The 27882-nt window shown below is 50.8% G+C and overlaps 1 protein-coding gene across 2 annotated transcripts; it reads left to right on the top strand.

Moving 5' to 3' along the window:
- The first annotated feature begins 756 nt into the window (after positions 1-756).
- Positions 757-27718, top strand: KPNB1 (karyopherin subunit beta 1). 2 transcript variants are annotated; one of them, XM_054088506.1, is made up of 22 exons: positions 759-987; positions 1240-1298; positions 5096-5278; positions 6997-7197; positions 9105-9257; positions 10336-10395; positions 10669-10758; positions 11158-11268; positions 13057-13158; positions 14284-14508; positions 14918-15109; positions 16738-16868; positions 18023-18170; positions 18527-18598; positions 20620-20764; positions 21905-21987; positions 22476-22583; positions 22842-22985; positions 23072-23177; positions 23564-23678; positions 24266-24427; positions 25493-27718. In XM_054088506.1, coding segments are annotated over exons 1-22 (2631 nt in total). In that variant the 5' UTR covers positions 759-947; the 3' UTR covers positions 25494-27718. The 2 variants fall into 2 exon arrangements, with proteins under 2 accessions (XP_053944480.1, XP_053944481.1); XM_054088505.1 differs by lacking the exon at positions 25493-27718 and having other exon boundaries at positions 757-987; positions 24266-24431.
- The last annotated feature ends 164 nt before the right edge of the window (positions 27719-27882 follow it).

Raw genomic sequence — 27882 nt, 5'->3', positions numbered from 1 at the left:
GTGTCTGTGTCCTGCCAGGGGAGCCGGAGGAGCCCCGGTACCGGTGCGTGGCCCTCATGTTTGCCTCTCCCCGGGGGAGCAGAAGGAGCCCCGGGACCGGCAGCTCCTCCAGTGCGGTACCAGCGTGTGGCCCCTATGTCAGCCTCCCACCGGGGAAGCGGTCAGACCCCCGGTACCGATAGCTCCCCGGTGCCGGGTCGGTACCGGTGTGCGACCCCCACGTGGCTTCCCGGCCCACGGGGAGCAGAGACGCCCTAACCCCGGCAGGGCCAGTCTCGGTGACTCCCCCTGGGGCCGGTGTTTTCCCCGGTGATCCCCCCGAGGCGGGGGAGGAGAGGCCCCGGTGCCGTTGAGGCCGGGTCGGGGCTGGTCTGGGGCCCGGGGGCGGCGCCAGCGTCGATGGAGCCTGAGGAGCGATAACGATACCGATATCGATACCAGTCCCGGCGCGGCCCCACGTGCTCCCCCCCACCCCGAGCGCGCCGCGGCGCCGCCGGAAGCCACGCCCCTTCCCTCGTTGACCACGCCCCTTCCCCTCTTAGCCCCGCCCCTCGGCCTCAACCCGCCAATCGCTTTGCCCCATCCTCCTCCGCCAATGGGAGCACGCGCTGCCGGCCCCCCCTCGGCCAACCAATGAGCGCGGCGGCGCCGGGCGGCGGGCCGCGGCTGGTATCCCTCCGCCGGCCGCTGTGCGTGCGCGCGCGCGCCTGTGCCTCATCGCCCCGCTCGCGCGCGGCCCCTTTTCTCCCTCCGCCACCCGCAGCCGCCGCCGCCCCCCCCTTCTCCTTCCCCCGGGCCCCGCCGAGGCCTCCAGCGTCGGGACCGCGCCCTCCGCCGCCTCCGCGGGGCAGGGCCCGGCTTCCTTCCCTTCCCCTCCCTCCCCATACCGGCCCCGTTCCCTTCCCCGCTCCCTCTTTTCCTCCTCCCGGTGCCGCCACGCCGCCGACATGGAGCTCATCACCATCCTCGAGAAGACGGTGTCGCCGGGTAGGGCGGCGGCGGGGGGCCCGGAGGGGCGGGGGAGGCCCGGGGCGGGGGGGGGGTGGTGGCCCAAGTGGCGGCTTCGGCCCCGGGAGGGCGTGGGCGGCGGGTGGGGGGATGGGGAGGGGGGGTGGAAGACCTCAAACCGGGGCGTTTAGGGGGTGAAAGCGGGGCGGGGGCAACCGGGGCCGCTGGGAGGGGGGGCGGGGGAACGGTCGCTGATACCGGTCCCCCCCCCTCCGTTTCCTTCCATCTCAGACCGCTCCGAGCTCGAGGCGGCGCAGAAGTTCCTGGAGCAGGCGGCCATCGAGAACCTGGTGAGGGCAGGGAGGGCATTGGAACCGGAGGGTGGCGGGGGATGCGAGCGGTACCGGGGGGTTCGCCCCCCCCCCTCTTCCCACCCCCCATCCCCCCCATTGCCGGCCCCGCCGCGCCCGGCCAGGCCGAACCGCCATGGAGCGCTCCCTGCCCGGGCGCGCACCGCAGCCAATCCCCGCGCGGCGGCGGCGCGCGGCAGCCAATGGGGGCGCTCCGGGCTCCCCGCTCAGCCAATCAGAGCGCGGCGCCGGGCGCTAAGCCCCGCCCACACTCCCCCCTCCCGCGGCTTAACCGCCATAGAGCGCAGCCTCCGCGGCTCGCGCCGCTCTCGGCCAATCCGCGCGCGGCGCTGGGCGCTCGCAGCCAATGGGAGCGCGGAGCCGTGCGCGGGGGGCGGGGCCAGCGGCAGGAGCGGCCCCGGGCCATGTGCGGCCGCGGCCATCGCTGCCCTGGGCTCCGCCCGGCCCCGCGGCGCCATCCGCCGGGCCCCGAGCCCGACAGCGGCAGCGGGGACGCGGGTTGGGCTTCGCCTCAGGCTGCGGGGAGAGCTGGGGGAGCGCTGGGGGGCGCGGGTTGTCCAACCGCACACGCCCCACCATGTGGTTTTGAGGGAAAAAGGGAAGGGAAGGGCTCCTCGCGGCGCGGGGAGGGGGGTTTGCTTAGTCAAGGTGAGGAGGGGCCTCCCAAGGCGGCTGGTGCTGTGCGGGTGCTGCGCCCGCACCTCTTGTCCTGCGAGCTGGGATGCACTGGGATAGACTGGGGAGGTCACGACATCTCCACCATGCTCCGGTTTCCAGCGTGTTGAAGCATCCCTGAGAACTGACCGAGTTTCATCCCTGAGAACTGACCGAGTTTCGGCCCTCAGTGGCCGTTTCGAGTCAGAATTCCCTGAATATTCACAGGCTGAGAGAGTTGGGGTTGTTCAGCCTGGAGAAGAGAAGGCTGTGGGGAGACCTTAGAGCAGCTTCCAGGACTGAAAGGGGCTCCAGGAAAGCTGGGGAGGGACTCTGGATCAGGGAGGGCAGGAAAAGGGGGAACAGTCTGAAGCTGCAAGAGCGGAGATGGAGATGAGCTCTTAGGGAGAAATGTTTTGCTGTGAGGGTGGGGAGGCCCTGGCCCACGTTGCCCAGAGCAGTGGTGGCTGCTCCATCCCTGGAGGTGTTCCAGCCCAGGTTGGATGGGGCTTGGAGCAACCGGATCCAGCGGGAGGTGTCCCTGCCCATGGCAGGGGTGGGACTGGATGGGCTTTCAAATTGCTTCCAACCCAAAGCATTCTGTGTTTCTATGAATTGCTGGTTGCTAAGCATCCGGATACCCCTGTGAGGCTGAATCCTCCTGGGCTGAGTTACATGTAGTAAGTACTTCAGGTCAATGCACCCAAGCTGCCTGCAGTTCCGGGTTTAAGGCTTTGGAAACTGCTGAGAGATGCACTGGTATCTCAAGGTTTTATTAATACTCAGAATCACGGAATGATTTGGGTTGGAAGGGACCTCAAAGCCCATCCAGTTCCACCTCCTGCCACGGGCAGGGACACCTCCCACTGGATCCAGTTGCTCCAAGCCCCATCCAACCTGGCCTGGAACCCCTCCAGGGATGGGGCAGCCTCCACTGCTCTGGTCACTTTGTGCCTTGTGAGATCCGGAGTGACACAGTGACTGGAGGAAGCAGAGCTTGTGCTAAAAATTTGTGCTCTAGTATGGGATGGGGATATGGAATAGTCCAGGTATGGGAAGGGTGGGCTGCAAGGGTGGTTAGATGGCTCAGCTTGGCAGGAGAGCAAGGATGTGGGGTTCAGAGCTGTTCCTGGTGCAGCGTGGGAAGAATTCCGGGGAGAGGGAAGGAGATATGGGGTGAAGTGAGAGGTGCAGGACCCAGAGCTGGATGGGATCTTTGAGCTGGGTTAGTGGGGATGCTTCTGCAGGGTGGATTGTTCTTCTCAATCCTCTCTCCTCCTGTAGTGAATTTAGAACCCCCTCTCCAAGGTTTTCCTCAGCACCTCACCATGTGTGAGAGCTGAGTTTGAATACATTTGCAGCTGCTTTGAGTCCCAACTCTGGAAGAGTTAACGTAACACAGCTCAGATTTAGCTGGGAATATCCTTAGAGCTCCATGGAAAGACATCATTTTTGCTGAGTTATGAGTTGGAATCAAAGGACACTCCTTCACCTTGGAGTTTTAGGACAGGTTTCTTCTCAAAGGCAGCGGCAACGCTTTTATTTTGTCCTGTGAACCTCTTGAATGTTTCCTCGGAATAAACTCAGCTCAGTCCATGAAACAGGAGCAATCACAATGGCTGGGAAGTGGTTTCACGGGGTGTGTTTGTTTGTGATTGGAACCTCAGAGCATCTCCAGTAGCTGACACTGGTTTAAGTTGTTCCTTATGTTTGCTCCCAGATTCTGCAGTTTGCATATTGAAGAGTATGGAGTAGCCCAGCTAAAATTCCTTCTGAAGAGCTGCACTCGCCCATTCAGAATGCGGAGCCCAAGGCACTGGGCTTGTTCTGTGTTTCTGTTGAGCTTTTGATGTTTCGGTTGGTTTGAAAATGGCTTTTTGGGGCCCTAAGGCCATTGTATGCACCGTGAGTTCTGTTATAGAAGGTGTAGATGTGGGCTACGTATCACTGCACGGTAAAGTTATCGGGAAAGCAACGTGTCTGCCCAGTATGGAACCATTCGGAACTTGGTGCAGCTCTATCCACTGTATCCTAGAAAGGCTTGCTTAGGGAAAACCCTTTCTAGAGCGAGCGAAATGGGAAAATCACTGTGGAAACTTCATCTGTGTCTTGTCCACGGTGGAGTCTCTGAAATACACAGCAGTAAAGAATTTAAACGCAGAGGCATTTCTCACTCGAGCTCCCCAAAAGGCAGTGGCACCGATATTGGGTGTTTTTATCCAGGTATACTTGCTTTAGGGGGAGAAACGGATGTCCGTGTGCCTTTGGTGGCAGAGAAGCGAGTCTGTAGCCTTACAAAGGGTTTGTGCCGCACCAGAGGAGTGGCTGATGTCACATGTTAACAATTTCTCTGCTCGATTGTCATGGAATCTCAGAATTATTTGGGTTGGAATGGACCTCAGAGCCCATCCAGTTCCACCCACTGCCATGGGCAGGGATGTCTCCCACTGGATCCAGTTGCTCCAAGCCCCATCCAGCCTGGCCTTGAACCTCTCCAGGAATGTGGCAGCCACCACTGCTCTGGGCACCCTGGGCCAGGGCCTCCCCACCCTCACAGCAGAACATTTCTCCCTAATATCTCAGCTCACTATCCCCTCTTGCAGGTCAAAACTGTTCCCCCTCATCCCATCCCTGCACTCCCTGATCCAGAGCCCCTCTCCAGCTTTCCTGGCGCCCCGCTTTCCATACTAGAAGGCTGCTATGAGGTGTTTGCAGGCTACTGTATTGTTTGAGTGTTTGCCTTGAAGGGAGGAAACGAGCAGCAGAGTTGCTCCTCACCGTGTTTGATACCACCCAGACCATACCCATCTTGGCGTAGGACTCGAGCGGTTTATTTAAAGGGATGCTTAGTGCAGGCAGGAGCACCGAAGGTAACGTGCTCTCAAGTCAGCTGAAAAAAACCAACCCAACAGAATCAATGCCAGCTTACGTCGCTTCCCAGTGGTTCTGATGAGAAGCTTAACACCCGTAATCTCAGGATAGATTGTGCGGTGGTGGCTCTTTGCTGTCTGGTGGGGAAGGCGCTCCAGGGAGTGGGGATGTGTTCCTGCTGGGTGGAGGGGGCTCTCCTGGCGAGGTCGGGGTGGGCGCTGACGGCTCCTCTCTCGCTCCCGGCTCCGCAGCCCACGTTCCTGGTGGAACTGTCCAGAGTGCTGGCAAACCCCGGCAACAGCCAAGTAGCCCGCGTGGCGGCCGGCTTGCAGATCAAGAACTCCCTCACCTCCAAGGACCCCGACATCAAGGCGCAGTACCAACAGAGATGGCTCGCCATCGACGCCAACGCCCGCAGGGAGGTCAAGAACTATGTAAGTTTTGTGACTTTTGTTTCCTACTCGTTGTTTTCTCACTGTGGGGGTTGGTAATGAATGCCTTGTCCATCCTTTTCCACCCAAAGAGTCTTCCGTTGGCTGGCTGCTGCCTTCCATGAGACAAGGAATGGTGTTTGCCCTTGCTTGGCTCCTTTATTGCTTGTAGCGTATTTAATCTGTAGGATTATTAGGGTAAATACCCAAACAAACAGGGACGAGGCGCCTGGTTTTACATTCACACCTGTAAACGCTTTTGCGAGGAGCCTCCCGATAGCCTCGTGAGATTGTGGGAGCAAACAGGCACCGCTTCCCTGCTAGGGGATTGCAACTGGGCCCCTGTTTGCCGCTTCTTTTACTTGAGCGGCTTCCTCAGCTGTTTCACAGCCCACATTGATGCTTTTAGAGCACGCTTGGTGTGTGAGCACGCCTGTCTGTGCAAGGCCAGCGGATTTAAGAGTAGAACAGGTCAAAAATTGACAAGTTCGAAATACAAAATTGTATTCTTAAGTTACCACACAGATGAGGGATCTGACAGTTCAAGTTCAGGACCCACAGTAGCAGAACTGGTGGCTTTAGTGGTTTGTTGTTAACAGGAACAGAGTTCTGCTGGATTTCTGCAACGTGATGGAGTTGGGACAAACTGGCTATACGCTTCATGTAATATTTTCCATAGAATCATGGAATGGTTTGGGTTGAAAGGGACCTCAAAGCCTCCCACTTGATCCAGTTGCTCCAAGCCCCATCCAACCTGGCCTTGAACCCCTCCAGGGATGGGGCAGCCACCACTGCTCTGGGCAACCTAGGCCAGGGCCTCCCCACCCTTACAGGAAATCTATTTCTCCCTAAGATCTCATCTCGATCTTCCCTCTTTCAGCTCAAAACTGTTCCTCTCCTCCTGTTCCTGCACTCTCTGATCCAGAGCCCCTCCCCAGCTTCCCTTTAGGCCCCATTGTGTTCACAGAATCCGTACATAGCAGAATAAAGTTGTATCATCATCGCTTGCTCAACCTTAAGTCTTTTATTTACATTGATGATAGCTAAGAGCGACATAAACTGCAAGCAGGAGCTGTTGTATTGCTCTGAACCAAAGCTGGCAGAGCCAGTTCGTTGCTGGCTTGTCCATTAACATTAGAAATGCAGTGTTTAAGTGGTTGTGTGGAAAATGAGGACGTATAACTGGAAATATTAAAACAAATGCATGCCTCTCTCTTCATTTATTTAATACAATGTTATTGAAGTACAGAAAAAACAAATCGTTCTTCTCATTTATTGCAGTTAAAAGGAAAGAAAATTACTCAGCCTTATTCAGATTATCTTGGCATAAACAGCCCAGTATTTGAGAGGGGATTTTGAAACTACAATTTGTTTAGCTTTCGCAATTTTGCTGTCTAATAAAAGCCGGGAGGAACGGTTGAGTGAGTCATTGTTGCGCGTCACGGCGTGCACCATTGTGTGCGGGATTTAAAGGATGCGGTAGCGGTAATCGCACAGCTGTATCTCGCTTCCTGCATGGGGCCACTATGGCAAGGCTCGTCTCTTAACGAGATTTGTCCCTGCTCACGGCCTCGTTCGCTGTGGGAGGAAGCAGAATGAGCAAAGTGCTTTATTGGGGAGGGGGTATGTGGGGGATAATGGCAAGTGGAGATGTCGTTGGCCAGCCAGTGCCCATCTCTGGTTGCTGACATTGAGCCGTTGTGTGCTACTCTGTCCCGCAGGTTTTGCAGACGCTGGGTACAGAAACGTACAGGCCCAGCTCAGCTTCCCAGTGCGTGGCTGGCATCGCCTGCGCAGAGATTCCCATGAACCAGTGGCCCGAACTCATTCCCCAGTTGGTAGCGAACGTTACGAATCAGCACAGTACGGAGCACATGAAAGAGTCAACGTTGGAGGCCATTGGATACATCTGCCAGGACATAGTGAGTGATTTGAAGTCCTATTTTATCTTGAGTGCATTTTTAGGTGCTGGCCCAGCCTCTCCCCAGCACCGTTGCTCTTCCAGCCTTCCCTTCCCGTGTCTCTGCATCTGGCAGGCTGTGAAGCTTCCTTGTGTCTGTCCAGCACTTGTCCAGAGGGTGCCTGTACTGGCAGAGTGATGGGCAGGGAACCTGCGAAGAGGTGTCTGAAGGGCTGACCCGCTTTCGTGATGCAGATCCAGGTCATCTTTCGTAGGGGCAGATTTAAGTCCCCGTTGCTGCAGTCGTGTGAGGGTGAGAGGTGCACTTCAGAACTTCAGCTGAACCTACAGCGGTGGGAAGTGCTACAGATGGGTGATAAGTGTGCCAGGGAACCCCAACAGCTGCCTTTATCTGGCATCAGGAGTCTTGATATTCTTACTTTAGGACTTTTTGATGCCCAGGCAGGAATATTTAGCTGCTTGAGGCACCTTCCCGTGGTTTTGTCAGTGTAGTTTCATACAGTCATTAAGGTTGGAAAAGCCCTCTAAGCTCATCCAGTTCAACCGTCATCCCAACCCCACCGTGCCGACTAAACCGTGTCTGGAAGTGCCACAGCCACATGCTGTTTGAACCCTTCCAGGGAGGGAAACTCCATCGCTGCCACGGGCAGCCTCTGCCAGGGCTTCACCACTCTTTCTGTAAAGGAATTTGTCCTGATATCCAATCTAAACCTCTCCTGGTGCAATATCCTACCACTACTTACTTGGGAGAAGAGATCAGCACCCATCCAGCCTCCTTTCCAGGAGCTGCAGAGCGACGAGGTCTCCGCTCAGCCTCCTCTTCTCCAGGCTAAGCAGCCCCAGGGCCCTCAGCATCACGATGCATTGCATTGAGTATCTGATATGAATTGATGCAAAACCTCTGTCTGACCAAAAACCAAACTGAGCTTTTCTGGTGCCACCGATCTCCTCAGAGAGCACCTACCGAGCGCAGTGCTGGTGGAACCGCAGTAAAGCGGAGTAGATAGGAATCCTCTGGTTGGTGCTTCTCATCGGGCAGCAGGAGATGGGTTTCACTGGAGACTTTGGTTGCTTATGGAAGGTCAATGGGATAAACTAGGAAACCTGCCGTGCTGCAGGGCGGGTGTTGCTGGTTACAAGCCTGTGCAAGACCTGTGTTTGTTGGTTTTTGAGTGGAAGGTGCTCTTGGCCATGGGGTTTCCAGGTGCCCTGCCTTGCCGGTGGGGTGCTTTGTCACCCAGAGTTTTGCAGTTTGTGTCAGTCCCTTTGTGACACAATTTGTGGCTGTAGCTTGGGAATCTACTGCTGGATAAATTCTGGTCTAACAATTAATACGTTGAGTTGTGGCTCTTGTCTTAAATTACAGAGGAACGTTACTCTTTGGTCTGTGTTCACAGCTTTATTCTTTAAGCCCTGAGTGTTAATAATGGCTCCCCATCCTGGCTGCTGGCCCCAGCGATCCATCTCTGCCCTGTAACTAAAAAAGATGGGTAGCTTCACTTTGCTAGTGAAAGCATCGACGCAGCTGCTGGTGCTGACCTCTACCCAGTACATAAAGAAACTGGGAGCCAGTCAGTGGGGTTTAACTTGCTAACTGCCTGCAGTCAGGTAGCCTGAAGCTTATAGACCTGATATTTGTGACAGCAGAGTTTATTCAGCATTTATGACTTGGATATGTGGAATACACACACTCAGTTCAGTCTCCCTTCTGTCCCAGAACCTGGAAAGACCCAGTGGTGTCTGAATTCCTTGAGTTTGCGTTTTGTTGCCCCCAGCGAACAGAGGTTCTTGGTCTTAAGTCCTAACGTGTCTGCTTCTAGATTTCAGGATCACACTTTAGAGGTGCTTTAGAACGTGGAGAAAGCTGTTCAGCTGGCAAATAACTGACTTTATCAACACCTCTTTTAGGATCCAGAGCAGCTTCAGGACAAATCCAATGAGATCCTGACAGCCATCATCCAGGGAATGAGAAAGGAGGAGCCTAGCAACAATGTGAAGCTAGCAGCTACGAATGCACTCCTGAACTCTTTGGAATTCACCAAAGCAAACTTTGACAAAGAGGTGAGGGGGGAAAACGATTGCAATTCCTGGTCTAAAGCACGTGAGCTGAATCCATGGTCTGTGATGAGAAATCATGCACCACGCTGAGTTTTGATGCATAATTACCTTGCAACTGAGACTTGGATTCGTTTTGGTAAATCTGACGTGTTCCTGTTGTGGAAATCAGAGATTTGGCAGTGGAGAGGGAGCAGCATTGGCTGGTTTGCATAAATCCAAACTAACCTGAGTTTAGCCCGTTGGATGCTCTACTTCCTCACCAAATCCTGCTCCGTAGCGCTGCTGTTCCAGCTTGGATCAGCGCTTTCTTTCGAGTTGTGTGGCAGCGATCCAGATTTAACTTTGCCTCTGAAAACTTTTGGGGGAGGATGATTCTTCCAAACAGGGGCCTCAAAATGAGCCTTTCCAGAACAGACAGATCCATTGATTTTGATTTTCCTGCTTGGATTCAGTCTATCCCCTTGGTCTCTACCAGGGAGACCGTGGGGAAGATGGAATTAGAATTGAGCCTTCAACTTAGAAGGGCTTTGAATGAAAGCTTTCCCTTATCAGCTATTCTGTGGCTGTTGATGGGATCAACTGGAGTCTTTCAGGTTTGAGCGGGGAGGTGCGTGGTCTGTTCACACTGTGTTTCTGTCAGACTTCAGTGCTGTAAGCAGCCTGGGCTTGAGTCTGTTCCCACTGAAACGCAAGAAAATCCAGGTACTGCCCCTCAGGGAATGTATGTCCTGGTGGAATTGTGAGCTTTCTTGAAGCGCTGGCTGAAATAGCTCAGAAAACAGTAGGGTTTTTTTTGTCTTTCTTTCTTTTACCAGAAAAGCCAGTGGTTCTGGTTCTGCTGTGTCTATTTTGGACAGCCCATTAAGCACTTTTTAACATGAAAGGCTGGGATTCCTGTTTTAGGAAGAAATGATGTAAAATCCTGCGGTGAAGAGCAACCTGTGCTGTTTCTGGATCTTTAGAAGGGCTGTGCGAGCAATCGTACTGATCCAGGCTCCCAATCCATCCTCTGTAGGAAGGTGTGCAAATGCTTTAATGCTTTTGCAAGGCAGTTCTAATGTTCTTTTATTTCTTCTTCCAGTCTGAAAGGCACTTTATTATGCAAGTAGTCTGTGAAGCAACACAGTGTCCGGACACAAGGGTGAGTGAAACGAAAAGCTTGATTCGCTGTGTGTTACATGAGATGAATGCCGTTCTGTTAAACGGTTGGTGTAAGCACCAAACAAAAGAAGTTTTATACCTGAAGTCAGAAGTAGCAAACTGCTAGGAGGATTTAGATCACTTGTGAAAGACATTATTGGGTGTGGGGTAACCGAAGTCAGCAGAGAGGCTGGGTGGTTAATGTGTGGTGGCTGCAGCTGCGCTGGAGGGCTGCTGGAAGGTCCCATTTCTGACCTGTTTTCCACTCCGGCAGGTACGAGTCGCTGCCTTACAGAATCTGGTGAAGATCATGTCCCTGTATTATCAGTACATGGAGACGTACATGGGGCCTGCGCTTTTTGCTGTGAGTACTCTGCTTTCTCATGTAGCTGTCTGATTTTCCTGTAGTTCTCTGTCTTCACCCAAGAGGAAAAGCTATCCTCCATTCCCGATTTGTTCTTTTGGCTGTGCCCTCGTACTGTGAATCCCTTTTTCCTAGTGAAATCCATAAAACCAGCACCTGATGTTACAGACTTGAGACCCCAAAGTCAGGCGGACACAGACTTCTGGCTCGCTCTGCAGCCCTCGCTGCGCTGAGAGCCGATAACCTCCTAAATGAGGAGATTGTCCTCAAGAACAGAAGCTCTAATGTGGTGTCTGATTTCAGATGATCTCGAACCAGCTGGCCAAAAGCTGGAGCGCATATTCCAGGAGAAATAACTAGCTAAAATGCTTTCTCTCCCCTCTTTTCCTGTTTCCAAAGATAACGATTGAAGCGATGAAAAGTGACATCGACGAGGTGGCTCTGCAGGGCATTGAGTTCTGGTCAAATGTCTGCGATGAGGAGATGGACCTGGCCATCGAGGCATCCGAGGTGAGCTCGAAAGTGCCTGTTGGGACGTGGGGAATGCCTGGGATCGGGTCTGGGAATGCTGAACTCATGTCTCTGACACACATTGGCGAGTCCTCCACTTGTCTGAGGTGGAACAGTGTAGGAGAAGACCACCTGAGCCCCTGTGCAGCAGTCGTGGGTCAGTGGTGAGACATCCTGCGTCACTCTGATGTGGTATGATGGGTGTCTGAGAACTGAGGCTGCACGAAGCCTGTGAGCTGCTGCTTCTGCGGGTGCTCGTGTGCCGCAGCCGTCAGCGCGGCACTGTGAGACCCAGCTTGGTTCTCCGCTGCAGCCTGGGGCCTGGCAGCACACCCAGGGCTCGGCTACGGTTAGCCTGTCCTCCCTTCTGGGCGAAGGCAAAGCTCATATCTAGGGTTACGCAGGGGCCATCATTTGGAATTCCTTTTAATGACTCTTTGAGTTATTTTCTTGTCTCTGTAGCCTAATGTGAAGTTCTGGGTGTAGTTTGAATATAACCCTTTTTTATAGGAGCAAAGTGGTTTTAACGCCAGCCTGGCTGGGAGTTGAAACCAGTTGAGATAAAGATTCTCTGACATTTCATGAGAACGCACCCTGACATAGTTCTAGTTCTCTGCAAATGGTGTGTGACAGCTACCTGATGTCTCTTCAGCATTCCAAAGTCAGCTCGAGCTACTCCTGTAAGGTTAACCTGAATGTGCATTAAGCATCTGTGCCAGGCACAGTGTCGTACCAGAGAAGCCTCAGTATCGTAGAATCACGGGATGATTTGGGCTAGAAGAGAACTCAAAGCCCATCCAGTCCCACCACTGGATCACCTCCCACTGGATCAGGGGCTCCAAGCCCCATCCAACCTGGCCTGGAACCCCTCCAGGGATGGGGCAGCCACCACTGCTCTGGGCAACCTGTTCCGGGGCCTCCCCACCCTCACGGCAAAACATTTCTGCCTAAGATCTCATCTCAATCTCTCCTCTTTCAGCTCAAAACTGTTTTCCTCATCCTGTCCCTGCACTCTCCGATCAGGAGCTCCTCCCCAGCTTTCCTGTAGAACACGAAGGTCTTTAAGCTATTGCTTTATTCAGGCAGCACCTTGAATGGCTGAGATGTAGGTGCTGTGTTGAAGGGACTCCGTTACGCTGACATGTAAAGTTTCTGGGGTCTCTCACCAGCATGAGTACCTCAGTCCTACCCCAGAGAGCAAAAAGATTGATCACGCTTTGCATAACTTAACTCATAAATAATGTATTATGGGATGAAATAGAAGTAACCATTATCCTTTACAACGGATGGTGCTGGAGCTGAATTTGGGGCGTTGTTCTGCGTGCAGATGCTGTTTGCATAAATTAGCTGTGGAGATCAATAATAGCTTAAACTATGAAAGGCTCCAGATGAATCATATCCATCTTTAAAAGCAGCTAAATATATATTTATGTTGAATGCCCAAAAAGGCAAGGATAAAAGGACAACCAGCAGCGCATCGGTTCAGTTTCTGCTGAAGGCCTTTTGCTGCTTCTGTTTGGGGTCACTTTTTAATGGTATATAACTACAAACTGCAAATATTTGTATTTGTACCATGTGGTACAAAGGCTCTGTGCCTTTACGGAATGTTGAATGGAACTTGCTTATGGAATGCTTAACTGGGACTGGTGCTGGCTGTCCTTGAGGTTCTTATGTGTTATGGGAAGGAGAGGAAAGGATGCAAAGGAGAATCTATATCATCTGGTGTTCATAATTCAGACCTCGTTCCTGTGTAGCCACTGAGGATGATTTTGTGGCATTTCTTTCCAGGCAGCAGAGCAAGGCAGACCTCCGGAGCACACCAGCAAATTCTACGCGAAGGGAGCACTGCAGTACTTGGTCCCAATTCTAACACAGACCTTAACAAAACAGGTGAGCTCTGAAATCCCTGCTGCTTGTCAGAAAATACTCTGCTTCAAAGTTCCGGACAGCGATGCTGCTGTTGCACGGAGGAGCAGGCTGTGGCTGTTGTTTCTCCCTCACGTAGGTGACTTCTGATACGCTTGATCCCCTCAGGTGGCTTTTAATACCCCTGTAGCGGCAGTCCCTGGTCTGTGATGAGACATCATGCACCACGCTGACTGAATGATGCACCCGTTTTTAGGGCTGAGACCATCAGACTGCACACAATATCGTTTTTAGGCTGAATTCTGTTAACACATTCTTGTATTTATTGTTTCGGTAGAGGTTTGATAGTTCTCTGCATTCCTAACGAGATGTTTGTGACATTAAAGCCCATGTTCTGTCTCTGCGTCATCTGAGATCCAATTGCTGGAATTGTTGAGCTTTACTTCTTGAACTGTGAAGTCCATGTTTATTTAGCAGCTATTAAGCACTTCACAGGGACTTCTTTGGGCTGTGTTTCACAGTCTAATCAAAATTAATGGAATCACTTGCTACAGCAGGTCTAATTATAAAATAAAAGTGTTAATTAAACCATACAGGAAGGGGTTCATTACTGCAATGAGCTGGGGAAATGCTTGGTGCTCTAAGGGAGTCCAGGGGAATTGTTTCCCTGTTTGTTTTGTATCGCGCTGTCCGCTTGGATGCGGAGAGTTAAATTGCAGGAGGCTCTAAAGGGCTTGTTAAAAGAGGAGAGAGAAGGCAGAGAAAAGAATAGCAGGTACCCAGCTTCAAAGGTATCTGAGAACGCTGAGGGGAAAGAAGCCATTCGAGTGGTGCAGCAGAACCACTGTGCGGTGATGGTGCCCATCAAAGGAACAGAATCTCAGCCAAGAGGAGCAGTGTGGGAAAGGTCTGAGGCCGCTGTAGGTGCGTCGATAGGATGGAAAGGGACTGGTGATGCAAGGCACTGGGGTTGCTCCTCGGCCAAAGGTGTAGCTGGTGCTTCCAGACCTGAATTAAACACAACACCTGGTAATAAGGTGATGTTCCTTGCGGTAAATCCGGGGATGCTCTAGCAAATCCTGCAGGATGGCTCTGCCTGCTGGTGCCAAGGGATATCTCCCCCAGCTAAACAGGATGCTCTTCTCCTAGGATGAAAATGATGATGACGACGACTGGAACCCCTGCAAAGCAGCAGGTGTCTGCCTCATGCTCCTGGCGACCTGCTGCGAAGATGACATTGTTCCTCACGTGCTGCCCTTTATTAAAGAACACATTAAAAACCCAGACTGGCGATACAGAGATGCGGCTGTGATGGCTTTTGGGTGCATTTTGGAAGGACCAGAGCCCAATCAGCTCAAACCACTAGTCATACAGGTACGGCTCCTTGTGTTTTCTCTGAGGCTTGTAGAGCAGAACCTTCCTGATGTATGGAGGTGGATGCCCGCTTTGCGTGTTGCTCTTAATCTGTTGAAAAGCTAAAAGATACCACCTTTTAATGATGTTTTGGAGAGCTTTGGTAGGCTGGGGGTGGGTAGTTGGGTCGCACAGCTCTGAATCACATGGACACGCAGAACTTGAGAGTGCTCGACTCTCAAGTCTCGCCCCCTGGGAAATAACTATGGATCTTAAAATATGAGGACAACGGCCTAACTGGATTCAGACTGTCCTCTCCTCTCCAATCTATTGCTAACTTGTAGGGAATGTAGTAAAATCAGTACGGTGGCAAATTATTTCCATTTGTTGCATCTGATCCCACCTTTCTCCTGATTGCAATTGTCTCCAGGCAATGCCAACTCTAATAGAACTAATGAAGGACCCCAGCGTTGTGGTTCGAGACACGACTGCTTGGACCGTGGGCAGGATCTGCGAGATGCTTCCTGAGGCTGCCATCAACGACATTTACCTCGCGCCGCTGCTGCAGTGTCTGATGGAGGGGCTGAGCGCCGAGCCCCGCGTGGCCTCCAACGTCTGCTGGGTGAGGCAGCCCCTGCGCTGGCGGGGACACGGTGGGGTTCTGTCAGCGAGAGGAGCGCAGCTCGTGTCCGTGTGTATGAATACACGCAATATATCCATGTATAGAACACATAGATATTGATACATGCTGAAGTGGATTTTGGAGATGGCTCTTGGCTTGATCATCCAGCGTACACAACTGGTGTTACCTGAAAGTTACCTGAAGTCTGTTTGGTGGCTCTGGTAGGAAAGGATAAAGGAAGAGATGGACTTTAGGAGAAAAATGCTAATATTCTCCAAGTGTAGAATCATGGAATCATTAAGAAAAGCCCCCTAAGATCATCCAGTCCAACCATCAGCCCAACCCTGGTGTGCCGACCAAACTGTATCCCTAAGTGCCATGGACATACATTGTTTTAACCCCTCCAGGAGTGGAGACAATGATGATCGCTTCCCTACTCCTGCTGGCCATGCAATGGCTGATCCAAGCCAGGATGCTGTTGGCCTTCTTGGCCATCTGGACCACTGCTGGCTCATGTTCAGCTGCTGTCAACCAACACTCCTAGGTCCTTTTCAGCTGGGCAACTCTCCAGCCAAAAAGTTTGCCTTGGTTTGAAAATGCTGTGGAAACTGTCCTTGACAGCAGGTGGGATGGCACTGGGAGTTAGCTTTTTTCTTGGGTCCAGTTGGATTGCAGCCTTAATCATGTTTGGTTGGAGAAGACTTGAGATGATTGGGTCAAACCATACCTGTCCACTACAAGCTTAAAGGAGAGCCAAGACACTTCATTTCCCATTATGTGAGCCTGTTCTTGCAGGGGTTCCAGAATGGAATTGAGAAGCGTGGGGATGTTTTGTCCACTGACAGAGCTGTGGTCCCTGGGGTTTGTTTGCTCACTTCAGTTGTGGCATCGTCTCAATGCATATCTGATCCTTCACTAAAGAGGGTCTGTCCTTTTCAGAGAGCGGCTCAATAAGAATTGAGCCTAGAGATGAGTATTTGCCTGTCAAAACAAGCTTTAGAAATGACAGAATCTGTTCTCATAGTATTTCAGAGGTTTGAAGGTTTGTAGTCAGCATGGAAGCTTTCGCCCCCCCGATTCACTGATCCTGGCAAAAGTCCATGTAACTGTGGCTTTTGTCTCCTGGAGATGATGACTACTATATGTTTTTAGATTGAAATGAAAATCAAGAGCTTTCAGCTCTTCTAACCCACGTGTCTCGGAGCGGTTACAGTTGCTCTGCAGTTGGGAATCGGAGCAGTCCACAGCCGTGCCTAAACTGGAGCTGGATTGGGTGGAGAATCTGCTCGTTCCTGTGAGGTTCAGGCAGTCTGCCTTTATCCAGTTTGATTCTCAACAGCTACCAGTTGCTGAAACTGGTGATGCTGTGCAGGTATTTGTGTACGGGCAGTGCTGCCGCCTCGCACGATGACGTTAGGGTTCCAGTCTTTGGAGTTGTCACCACTGTCGCAGCAAATCTCAGTGCTGCCATTTATAAAGGGAACTGTTAACCCTGCGCACATTTGGTGACTTTTTAGGGTTGTTTGGTTAGAATATTTATTATTATTCCAAGGCTGTTGGGATGTCTGTTTTTGGACTGGTGAGGGGAAACTCGATTGAGTAATAGCAGTGGTTGTTCTGTGTTTCAGGCCTTCTCTAGTCTCGCTGAAGCTGCCTACGAAGCTGCAGATGTGGCTGATGATCAGGAAGAACCAGCGACCTACTGCTTGTCCTCTTCGTTTGAGCTCATAGTTCAGAAACTTCTGGAGACTGCAGATAGGTAATGCTAAACCGCCCGGCTTGAGCTCTGCAAAGATGGCTGGGGGTTTTTTATTCCTTCAGGTTGTTGTTTCTCTTGCAGCTTGGGTCTGAGTGGCGTTTTATCAGAACTGGGCTTTTCTGGGATCACATGGATACAGAATACTGATCCCCAGGACAAAAGCTGTTCGCCCAGAGTATTTTATCCATACCTGGGCTTTCCTCTAGGAGTGTCCCCTCTGTGTTTCACTTCCAAGTCTCCGAGCACAGCTTAAGACTGTGCACGTCTTTGTACAGGACTCCTAAGACTCCTCAAGGTTGGCTGCAAGGCCACAGAATAGTGATACTTCCAGGAGGCATAATTAGAAACGTGTGTGTACCGAACAGTTCGTTTCACTGTGGTTGCTTTACGCCGTGGTTGTTGCTGTAGTCTTGCTTCATTCCACGTTAGCTCCAGGTACTCCCAGAAGAGACGAGGACCTAGTTAGGCTGGATCCTGTCCTTTTCCCAGCGAAGCTGGAATATAAATAGATGAGGCAAACTATGAGGCTCGGTTCTGCAGACACAGAAATGAAGGTGCTGCTGCAGTCATATTCTGCCTTGAAGGTTGCATAAGTCCTGGCAGCTTCAAGTTCAATCCTTGGATCAGTTCAATCGCCTTTTGCTGCACGAAAGTGACTTTTGAAATGGTGTCGCTGCTGGATCAAAGTCTGAACCTTTCCCATCTCGTTTATGCCCACCCAGAAGCGTGGTGTCTCGCATGGGGCTCTGCAGCCCATCTTAGCATAGATCTAGGCTGTCTTTACTCCAGTTTAACATCCTCACCCATGTATGGGAGGGATGTCGGGGAGCCAGGAAGATGTGCTGCTCACCTCTGGAGGCTCTTTCTTCCCAGGCAGGGTAATGGTGCACTGGAAAATGTGCGTCTGAAGCTCTTTCTGTTCCTGTATTTGCTGCCAGTGATTGAAGATATTGGAAATCATTACTAGTGAATGAAACAATCTTCCAGAGGTGGCTGCACAAATTTCATTTACTTTCAAGTCTTGAGATACCGGAATGCAAGCGCTGTGCTTGTCACAAGGCTGGAATGTAGCTGTTAGCAATTTACTAAAGAAAAAGACTGTTTCTAAGCGAGCCTCCAGTGCTGAGCGTTGTGAATATATCCTTCTTTTCCAGGCCTGATGGACACCAGAACAACTTGAGAAGTTCTGCATATGAATCCCTGATGGAAATAGTGAAGAACAGTGCTAAGGACTGTTACCCTGCTGTCCAAAAGACAACCCTGGTCATTATGGAGCGACTGCAGCAAGTGCTGCAGATGGAGGTGGGTGAACAAGCCAAGTTCTAAACCCCTGTTATGGAAAGGGAGGTGTTCAAGGCTGGGCTGGATGGGGCTTGGAGCATCCGGATCCAGTGGGAGGTGTCCCTGCCCATGGCAGGGGGGATGAAACTGGATGGGCTTTAAGATCCCTTCCAACCCAACTCATTCTATGATTATTGGGCAATGTGTTTTTGGTTTTTTTATTACTATATTAAGCTGCTGAGCAGCACTTCTTGTCTTAAATGGAAAGACATAGACATTTACAACTGAACCTCTGGAACTCAGCACTGTTGAAATCTGTGGGGTCTGCATGGTCTGCGCTGCGGGCTTTTCACACGTGGGATTTTGTTCTTTTTCAGTCTCATATCCAGAGCACTTCTGACAGAATCCAGTTCAATGATCTCCAGTCTCTCCTTTGCGCGACTCTGCAGGTGAGCCCCTGTCTCCGCTGGTCGTGGTTATGGGGAGGAGGTGGTTTAGAACCGATTCTCTGCCCCCGAGGGTGCAGGCTTGGTCTTGTTGATGAGCTCTGAATGAGGAAATTGGATCTGGTGTCCCAGCTGACATGTGGGAAGTGATACAAGGTTCGGAAGGCTTCTGTGGAGTATGACTTCTAAAATTGAGGGCAGTATGGATGAAGAAAGCTGTGTGCGGCGTGCTAAAGGTTGTCTGTGCTTTCAGATTGGTTCTTCTGCTGGCTACAGGCTGAACAATCTCTTGGCTTGGCACAGACAAATACTCTCCATAACGGCTTTAATTTGTTCATCTGCCTCTTGTGGTTGGTGTTCTTATTTAAAATGGCACTAATTAAAATGCACTGAGTGTCCTTGAAATTAAACATCTGGTAATGAACAGCCTCAGTACCAGCGCATTTCAGTTCCTTGCTTACTCCTACGAAGCTCACTGGAAACAGCCACCGTTTTCCTCTCATGCTGTTCTGGAGGTTGATCAGAGCATCCCCTGGAATCCGTGGGGTGGGGTATTCCTGCTTTTTGGTTATCCCTGCAGGAGGGGCAGTGTGGTGCTGTCATGCCTGGCTTATTAATGGTGACAGGGTACTGCTCTTCCCTCTGGCCCAGGAAAGGGAGCCTAGAAAGGTAACAGCCTCTCTCTGTGAGTTTTTGCTTCCCATTCTCTTTAGTGAGGCTGCGAGCTCTCCTGGATGTCGTGTCTAGGTTGTTTTGAGAGGTCATCAACTCCGTCCCTCATGTTAAGCAGCTCAGAGCGTCACCTCTTACTTTCACTCCTATTTTTAGGGTAATTTTTCAAATAATGGGTCAATGGAAACAATCTGTCCTGATGGAGGGCTCTAACCCCATCCCGGATCTCTCCCTTTGGCACCGTGCGATCGCTCTTCCCTTTCAGGACACCTCTGCCTGTGGGAAGTGCAGTGCCGGTGGGATTGAACTGCTGGGCTTAGCTTGTAAATGTGTGTTTCTTTGTTATCGCAAGATGATATTTGCAGGAGTTGCAGCAGATACTTAAATGCCACCAAGTAAAAATCAGCAGGGAGAGCCTTTTCAGTGTTACACGGTCAAATAGACTACTTTGTTACGTACTTTGTCTCTTCTGCTGGAAATATGAACACCCAGCTGAGGAAAAACAATTGTTAATGTTTAAATGGAAGGAGAACTTATTTAAACAATCCAAGTTGATGTCTTTGGAATGGCTCTGCTTGAATCTGACTTGAAGTAATTCTTTTCCCCTGCAGATGAAGGAATCGCTTTCTCTTTCTGTAAGAAATGCAAGTTTCCATTAGATAAGGGTGCATCAGAGCCGTGTTTGTAGCTCTCGTGTCGAAAGGGGTGGTCAGAGCTGTGCAGAGTGTGGGTTAAGCCTGGGATGATTCCTTGGCCCTTCTGCTCCCTGCAATGCACCGGATAACGCAGGGCACACGTGTTCTCACAGTCTGTTCTGCTCTGCAGAGATCGGGTTTGCTTTGCAGACACCTTGGTGCTAAACATGTTCTGTAAACCTCCTTTGTATCTGTTGTATGTTGATTTATTCCTACTCGTCCTGAGTGGGAGAGATTTGACAGCAGACAGCAGCAAGGACATCATCGTGTTGTGTTTCTGAGGTTTAATTCTATGGTTTAGAAGCAAAGCAGCCCGGACTTGGCAGGAAGAGATTGCAATTGCACTGCTGTGTTGGAAAAGGGCTTTTTTTTTATAGGCCCAAATTTGGGCCGGTCACATTTAATGCCGAGCTTACAAATAGAAAGCCGAGAGAACAGCCTATGCAGCAGGAAAGGGAAATTCGGCTGGTTCTGTCGCTGGGAGATGAATGGGACTTTGCGCTTGCACTGACACAGCACATTTCTGCAGCGGCATCTTTCAGCCAGCGTCTCCCTTTCAGCATCCCAGTGTGGTTGGGATGGTTCAGAGATGCGAAGGCACGACTCAGCCGAGTGTAGATGGAAGCAATCACCGTCTCTTTCTCTCTTCCCACCTAGAACGTCCTCCGGAAGGTCCAGCACCAGGATGCTTTGCAGATCTCGGACGTGGTGATGGCCTCTCTGCTGCGGATGTTCCAGAGCACGGCGGGCTCGGGCGGTGTGCAGGAAGATGCCCTGATGGCTGTCAGCACCCTGGTGGAAGGTGGGCATTGCGCTGCCGCGTGGGGTCATGTCAGGGGAAGGCAGAGCTGGGATGGGACTAATTTACTTCCTTTACTTCTGAACTACGTGGTGAAAAACATTGAGTTTCCTGTCTTTGCTTGAGATCCGGCTTGGACCATGTGTCTGGCCACACCTGTCTGCGAAGCTCTGACGCTGCCCAGGTTGTGTTTTGGGAGTGAATGATGTGTTTTCTGTTAATGACATAACTACAATGTAAATTCTGCCAAGTGCAGCTTTGTACGGTGCACAGCACAACGGGAAGGTGGTCTCCGTGCTGCCACAGGACAGGGTTGACATCATTCTGATCTGTATGTACGCTGGCTGTGTCCCGTGGTTCTTCTGTGGAAGATGTCAGTGGTGGATGTGCAGTCATTGGTCTCGTTAAAAGAAATCATTGTGCCAAAGATCCTGGAGGGATTCAAGGCCAGGTTGGATGGGGTGTGGAGCAACTGGACCCAGTGGGAGGTGTCCCTGCCCATGGCAGGGGGTGGAACTGGATGGGCTTTGAGGTCTCTTCCAGCCCAACCCATCCTATGATTCTGTGATTGCCTAGGGAAGATGGGAAGTGAATGAGAAGGTTGAGTGGGCCCGTAGCAAGCTGAGCAGCAAGGAGAAATTAAACTATATCCTCTTCTACTTTTGGATAGATAGGTCTGCACACGCATGGTCTCAGTAATGCAGGTGATTTGGAGGAGATAGGGAAGAGGCCGAGCAGTGGGTTGCAGACGGAAGAGGTTACAGCAGTCGTGGCAGTAAAGTGGTGCGAATAGCATAGCGTTTTCAGCCAATGCAAAGCAGTGTAACTGTGCCAAGCCTTGTCCAAGCGTGCCGTTGCATCTCTCTGATAGGGGTGCTCCTTCGGGAAGATCCCACCCCCCTTCCTGAGTCCAGGATGGGGACTCTTTTTTTTTTTTCCAAAGGCATGCAAGGAACTGAGCTTCTTCAAATCTGTTTAGTCCTGATGGACATCTTTCACTGATGCTGTTTGGTGTGACAAGAGATTTGTTGTGTTTCCATGGAACACAGGTGCTGGTGGAACAAATCCACGATGGCGGATTTCTTCTGTTGAACTCATTGTAGGCTAGGATCTTCTTCTAACTAGAATCTTTTTCATGTGCAGTCTTAGGTGGAGAGTTCCTGAAGTACATGGATGCCTTCAAACCGTTCCTCGGCATTGGGCTGAAGAACTATGCTGAGTACCAGGTAGAGGTCAAACCAGCCCCGTGTTCACAACCCCTGATTCCCATCTGCTCACAGGTGCTGAGTTCAGCAGATGTGCAGCTGTAAAACACCACAGCTCCTGGTGATGAAACAAAACTGGGGCTCCAAGATATGTCACTGATTACTGGTTGCATGCACAAGTGTGGGCTCTTCCCCTTAATTCAGGGGAAGGTGTGAACCCTTCTATGATGTTTAGACCACTTGGCTGCCGAATCTGGCAGCGTTTACTTAGACCAAGTACCTGGCACTTCAGTGGCACTGGGATCTCTTGGTGAAGTGTGTTCAGCTCTGACATCAGCAGTTAACGAAGCAGGGACTCATCAGCCACCATATGAGGGTCCTTATCCTCAGAGATTTAATGGCTGCAGGCTCTCACCGCTCCCTAGTGCTTGGAAAACACAGAGCCGTAAGGATGGAGCGTGGAAGGCTGACTCACAGGATGGGTGTCTCACTGGCTGTTCTGTTCGCAGGTTTGTCTGGCTGCAGTGGGCCTGGTCGGTGACTTGTGCAGAGCCCTGCAATCCAACATCCTGCCTTTTTGCGATGAGGTTATGCAGCTGCTCTTGGAGAACCTGGGGGTGAGTGTTTACCTCCTCATTAGCTGGTTTGTAACAGTTGGCTTGTACACTGAGGAGGAAGTGGGAGGTGGGAGAAGCAGAAGTGTTAGGCATGCTCTGAAGATCTCATGTTTGACAACTATCTTGCTTACTATTTGAATGGAATCCAGATTTATTGGGGGTAAAGATTTACATTTCGAGTGAATGTCATCATTTATTAGCTCCTCGTCCCTTAAAAAGAAGAGAAGCTGAATGGAACTGTGCTGAAATCTCTTGCAGAATGAAAATGTCCATAGGTCTGTGAAGCCTCAGATCCTCTCAGTGTTTGGCGATATTGCCCTTGCCATTGGAGGGGAATTTAAGAAGTACCTGGATGTCGTCCTGAACACCCTCCAGCAGGCTTCCCAAGCACAGGTGGACAAGGTAAGCCAGCGGGACACGCTCTGCTGCCTTCATTAAAGTCAAACCCAACGACATTGCTGAAGTGGGCTCTTCCGTTGCCTTTCCAGTCCGACTACGACATGGTGGATTACCTGAATGAGCTGAGGGAGGGCTGCCTGGAAGCTTACACCGGCATCATCCAGGGATTGAAGGGAGACCAAGAAAACGTGCACCGTGAGTCCTCGTCTGCTGTGGTGTTTCTGTGCTTGAAATAGCAAAGGGAGATGGGAAGGACTTTGCCTGTCCTTGATGTTTCATGGTGGCTGTCGCATCCATGGACAAATCCTTGTTAATTCCCACGTGCCTGGAGTGGATGCTCTGCTGCTCTGAGCAGGGAATGGGTTTAGAGCCCTTTGCTATGGTTCCTCCGTCAGTTCTTCCCCTCTACCTCTACTTTCTGGGCCAGATCCTGGCTGTTTGGGGCTGTCTTGGAACCCCTTTTAAAGGGCAGACTATTGAACACGGTTGGACTCGATGATCTCAAAGGTCTTTTCCATCCAAACGATTCTGTGAACACAAACTATGTTTCACTCTGCTATAACGAAGCTGTTTTCTTCCAGCGGACGTGATGCTGGTGCAGCCCAGAGTAGAATTTATCCTGTCTTACATTGACCACATTGCTGGAGACGAGGATCACACTGATGGAGTGGTGGCCTGTGCCGCTGGACTGATAGGGTGAGTATACTAGTCCTGTTTCAGCTTGTTGGAAAGAAAGAAATCATCATACGGCAGCCTGAATGTTTGAAGCTGCGTTTTTCTGGCTGTCTGAAGTATTTAATGTCAGTCCTGGGTTTGTACTGTCTGGTGTCGGGTGTTTAACCCGAGGTGCAAAGTGGTTTCGCGGGTGAGATCTGTTAGCTGACAGGGTGAAAACCTGTAGGTGGAAGTGAAAGCTGGGGCTGCGTTACAGGAATTGCAGATGTAGGATTGGTCAAGGACGACCTGGGCTTGAAACCAAAACACTCCATTGCCCGGGTACGGAGGAACCCTGGTTGAGGTGTGTTAATCTCTGCTATTGCGTTTAGGGAGAGGTGGTGGGAGCATTGGGGAGCTCAGCCTTTGGACAGGAGAGGGAATGCCTCTGGTTAGTCAGAGTTTCAGAAACCCGTTGAGCTCTCCTCCTGCTGAAATTAGTGACCATATGCAGCATTTTAAAAAGGACATTAGCTGTGAGTCAGATTCCTTTTCACGAGCGAGAGCTGATCGGAGTGGTAGCGGCACATCTGTTTGTGGCACAGCCTCAAAGCTTCTCTCTTCCTTAGGGATTTGTGTACAGCCTTTGGAAAAGACGTCCTGAAATTAGTAGAAGCTAGACCCATGATACATGAACTGCTAACTGAAGGAAGAAGATCCAAGACGAACAAAACAAAAACCCTCGCTACCTGGGCGACTAAAGAACTGAGAAAACTGAAGAATCAAGCTTGGTAAGGGATAACACCCACACCCACCTCCCTTTCATGTTGCATAATTATGAGATTGGCTAAACTCTGGAGTCTGGAAGAGAGGCTGCACAAAAGCCTTCTTCTCTCGGAGGTTGTTTCTCACTTATTTTTCTATAAACAAGCCCCATCTGTGGTCTGGTATGATCAGAACAAATCCAGATGGAGACACGCGGTGAACTGCTCAGCTTTCACGAGCCCAGATGCAGACTTGAGAGGGCCTCTTGCCTTGTCAAATCTGTTGCCCTTGCTCAGTGGGGACGATCCTGTGCTCCCCCAAACTATTGGAGCTCGAGGAGTGTCTGGATGATGCTCTTAGTCCTGTGGTTTAGTTGTAGGAAGTCCTGTGAGGAGTTGGAGATGATCGTTAAGGGTTCCGACCAACTCGAGATACTCTGGGTATACTGCCTGTTGGAAGGAGAGGGTGTAGAGAGGAGCGTGAGGGTGTATCTGTGTTTGGGAGGATGCGACAGCTCTGCCACCCCACCTTGGTTATCCCTGTTCTACCTCTTTTTATATCCCAGAATGGTTTGGGTTGGAAGGGACCTCAAAGCCCATCCAGCCCCATCCCTGCCACGGGCAGGGACACCTCCCACTGGGTCCGGTTGCTCCAAGCCCCATCCAACCTGGCCTGGAACCCCTCCAGGGATGGGGCAGCCACCACACTGCTCTGGGCAACCTGGGCCAGGGCCTCCCCACCCTCACAGCAAAACATTTCTCCCTAAGATCTCATCTTGCTCTCCCCTTTTTGCGGCTTAAACCCATTTCCCCTCGCCCTTTCCCTGCCCTCTCTGATCCAGAGCCCCTCCCCAGCTTTCCTGCAGCCCCTTTCAGCACTGGAAGCTGCTCTAAGGTCTCCCCACAGCCTTCTCTTCCCCAGGCTGAACAACTCCGACTCTCCCAGCCTGGCCTCGTACAGGAGCTGCTCCGGCCCTCGGATCATCTTCATTCTGCCAAACCCATTTTTCCCCATTCCTGCCCACTTACTTTCCCAAACGTGGGGTTTTCCAGTGCTGGAGTTGTGTTTTGACGGAGCCTCTTTGCTTGCAGATCTGTTACCATTGGGATGACACCTGAGACCCCCACTGGAATATCTCCAATCTTTTGAAAAAACCCGGAAGTGAGGAGTGTGCACGGATGCTGAATGTTTGGGAATGAGAGGATGAGTGAGTGAGGCTTGAAACACACCACATTGAAAATCCCGCCGCAGCAACAGCAGCAGCAGCGCTGTCAGCGAGCTGAGCACTGACTTGCGTAGGAAACCTGGCATCGGCCACCTTCGGGAAGAGGGAATGACCGATTTCTGTCCGAGTACGGAGCATTTCTGTCTGCGTACGGAGCGAGTCTCGTCTTCCGACAGACCAGGACTGGCTTCTCAGTCGTGGCCGGCGCAGAACGGGGAACGGCCGGGTTGGAGGAGAGGAGGAAACTGGGTTCAACTGTGGTGCTCTTGGTCTGAGGTCTGGCTGGGGCTGCCGGAGAAGGGACGGAGCCCGGATCTCCAGCCGCAACCTTTGCCGCACGGTGCTGTCGGTGACACGGGATGAAAGGAGGAGGAGGAGGAGGAGGAGGAGGAGGGGGGTGAAGGATTTTCAGTCGAGGAGTGAGTGTGTGTGAATGAGGCGGTATCCACATTCTCAACTTCAAGTCATTGCAGTTTATCTTGTCCCAAAAAAAAACAAAGGGTTAGCTGTTGCATTTCATAAACTAACAGGAGTTCAGTCCTACTGACGCAGCGTAAGAGATGTAAAACAGAAAAGAGGTAAAAAAAAAAAACAAAAAAAAACACAAAAAAAAGGAAAAAAAAAATATAAGGAAAGTCGCTCTTTAGGGTTTTTTTTTCTTTTAGGGGAAACACTGACGAATGCTCAGAGCTCCCGGTCGAGTGACGCTTTTCACGGTCTCGTTTCATCAAAGCGCCTTTCCTTCCTTAATATTTGTTCAACTGTGAATGTAGAAATGGGGGAAACAAACACAAAAACTCTCGCGTTAGAGGGAATAGAAATCAATTGTCAAAACCAGGATTTCAGGCTTCAAAGGAACCACAGCTGTTAAGTGCTCTGAATTGGCAGTGAGAACGCAAAGGGAACGATCTCTCCTGAACTTGTACTGTAGCAGCCCCACCACCCACCGAAATTGTGCCAAAGAGTTGAAAAAAAAAAACTAAACTAAAAAGAAAACTTCAGGTAAATATTTTGGATTGCGAAAAGAAAAAAAAAAAAATAATGAGGATTTAAAAAAAAAAAAACAAAAAACAATGTTCAAACAGAAAAATCTGATAAAAATGCCATTTGGAAACTGCTTGGCCTTTTGTGCTCTTTATTTGGATCAGGTTTAATGTGGTTTTGGTCTCTTGCTGCACTTCAAAAAACAAGAAAAAAAGGAAAAAAAGAAATTTATATAAAATATATATATACTGACTTGAGCTTAACACAAGGCGGCACTTGTAAAAGGTTATATTTTTCCACTGCAGTTGAAGATTAATAAAATGGTGTCAAACATTCCCCAACCCTTCCTTTTTGTATTCTTGGTCTTTCCAGTAACAGGGGGAACCCATTCTTGTTGTTTTTTTCGCTAGAGCAGCGACTCCGATGGGCAATCGGAACCCAAGCGGCCGCTTTCCCGCATCGCCTGCCCTCCCGTTTTCACCTTGAAGGATCAGAACCTCTCGTTTCCTTCGCTTTGCTTTTGCGGAACGGTCCCGGAGCCGGGATTGGCAGCGATTAAAGCCTAAAAAAAACCGGAGGAGGCGCAGGGGTTTGAGTCTTCTTTTCCATTTCATTTCTATCAGCGCAGCTGTCGCTGCTGCCGGCATCCACTCCGCAGGCTTTGGGCATCTTGAAAAGCTGCTGTGGGAGGGAGAGTAGGAAACCTTAGCCAGTATTTCTTTTTTTTTTTTCTTTTTTTTAATGCTTTATTTCCCGGATTTCCTTTTCCCGATCTGATTTTTTGGATCCGTGAGGGCTCCTGCTCCCCTTTGCCCATCCGCGCTGCAGCGTCCGCGCTAGCTCTTGTACAGGGTATCAGCTATGTGCCTTTCAGTGCTGGGTTCAGATCGCAGTCCAAGTGCCGACTTTGAACCAGTGTACGGAGATTAAATAGAATAAAATGAAATAAAAAAAAATAAAAATAATAATAATAATAAAAACCCAGGAGTTTGGAAGAGAGGAGGAGCTCTGGGTGAGCAGCTCTGGAGCACGGCCGAGGGAGAGGCCTGGGTCGCGTTTCTAGTAATGCCTTTTCTTTTTATTTTGTTTCTCGAGGTGGGGTGGGATTTCCTAAAAAAGAAAAATATATATATAAAAAAAAAAAAAAAAAGCAAAAAAAAAGCCATTCCTGAAGTTGGGGAGGGGGCGTGGAGGGAAGGAATCTGATCATTCCTCAGTGCTACCTGTTTCTGTCCTGTGTGGCTGTTCAGCTGTAGACAGCAGGAGAATAAA

Source organism: Cuculus canorus, chromosome 25 (assembly GCF_017976375.1).
Source record: "Cuculus canorus isolate bCucCan1 chromosome 25, bCucCan1.pri, whole genome shotgun sequence".
NCBI lineage: Eukaryota > Metazoa > Chordata > Aves > Cuculiformes > Cuculidae > Cuculus > Cuculus canorus.
The sequence above is the reverse complement of the archived record's forward strand: the minus strand, read 5'-3'. Positions and strand labels throughout refer to the sequence as shown.

Bases quoted from the DNA above. Each gene is read 5' to 3' on its own strand.
- KPNB1 (XM_054088505.1), top strand. From the start codon at position 948: ATGGAGCTCATCACCATCCTCGAGAAGACGGTGTCGCCGG. The intron at 11,269-13,056 runs GTGAGCTCGAAA...ATTTCTTTCCAG, and splicing joins TGGCCATCGAGGCATCCGAG to GCAGCAGAGCAAGGCAGACC. The intron at 23,679-24,265 runs GTGAGTATACTA...TCTCTTCCTTAG, and splicing joins TGTGCCGCTGGACTGATAGG to GGATTTGTGTACAGCCTTTG.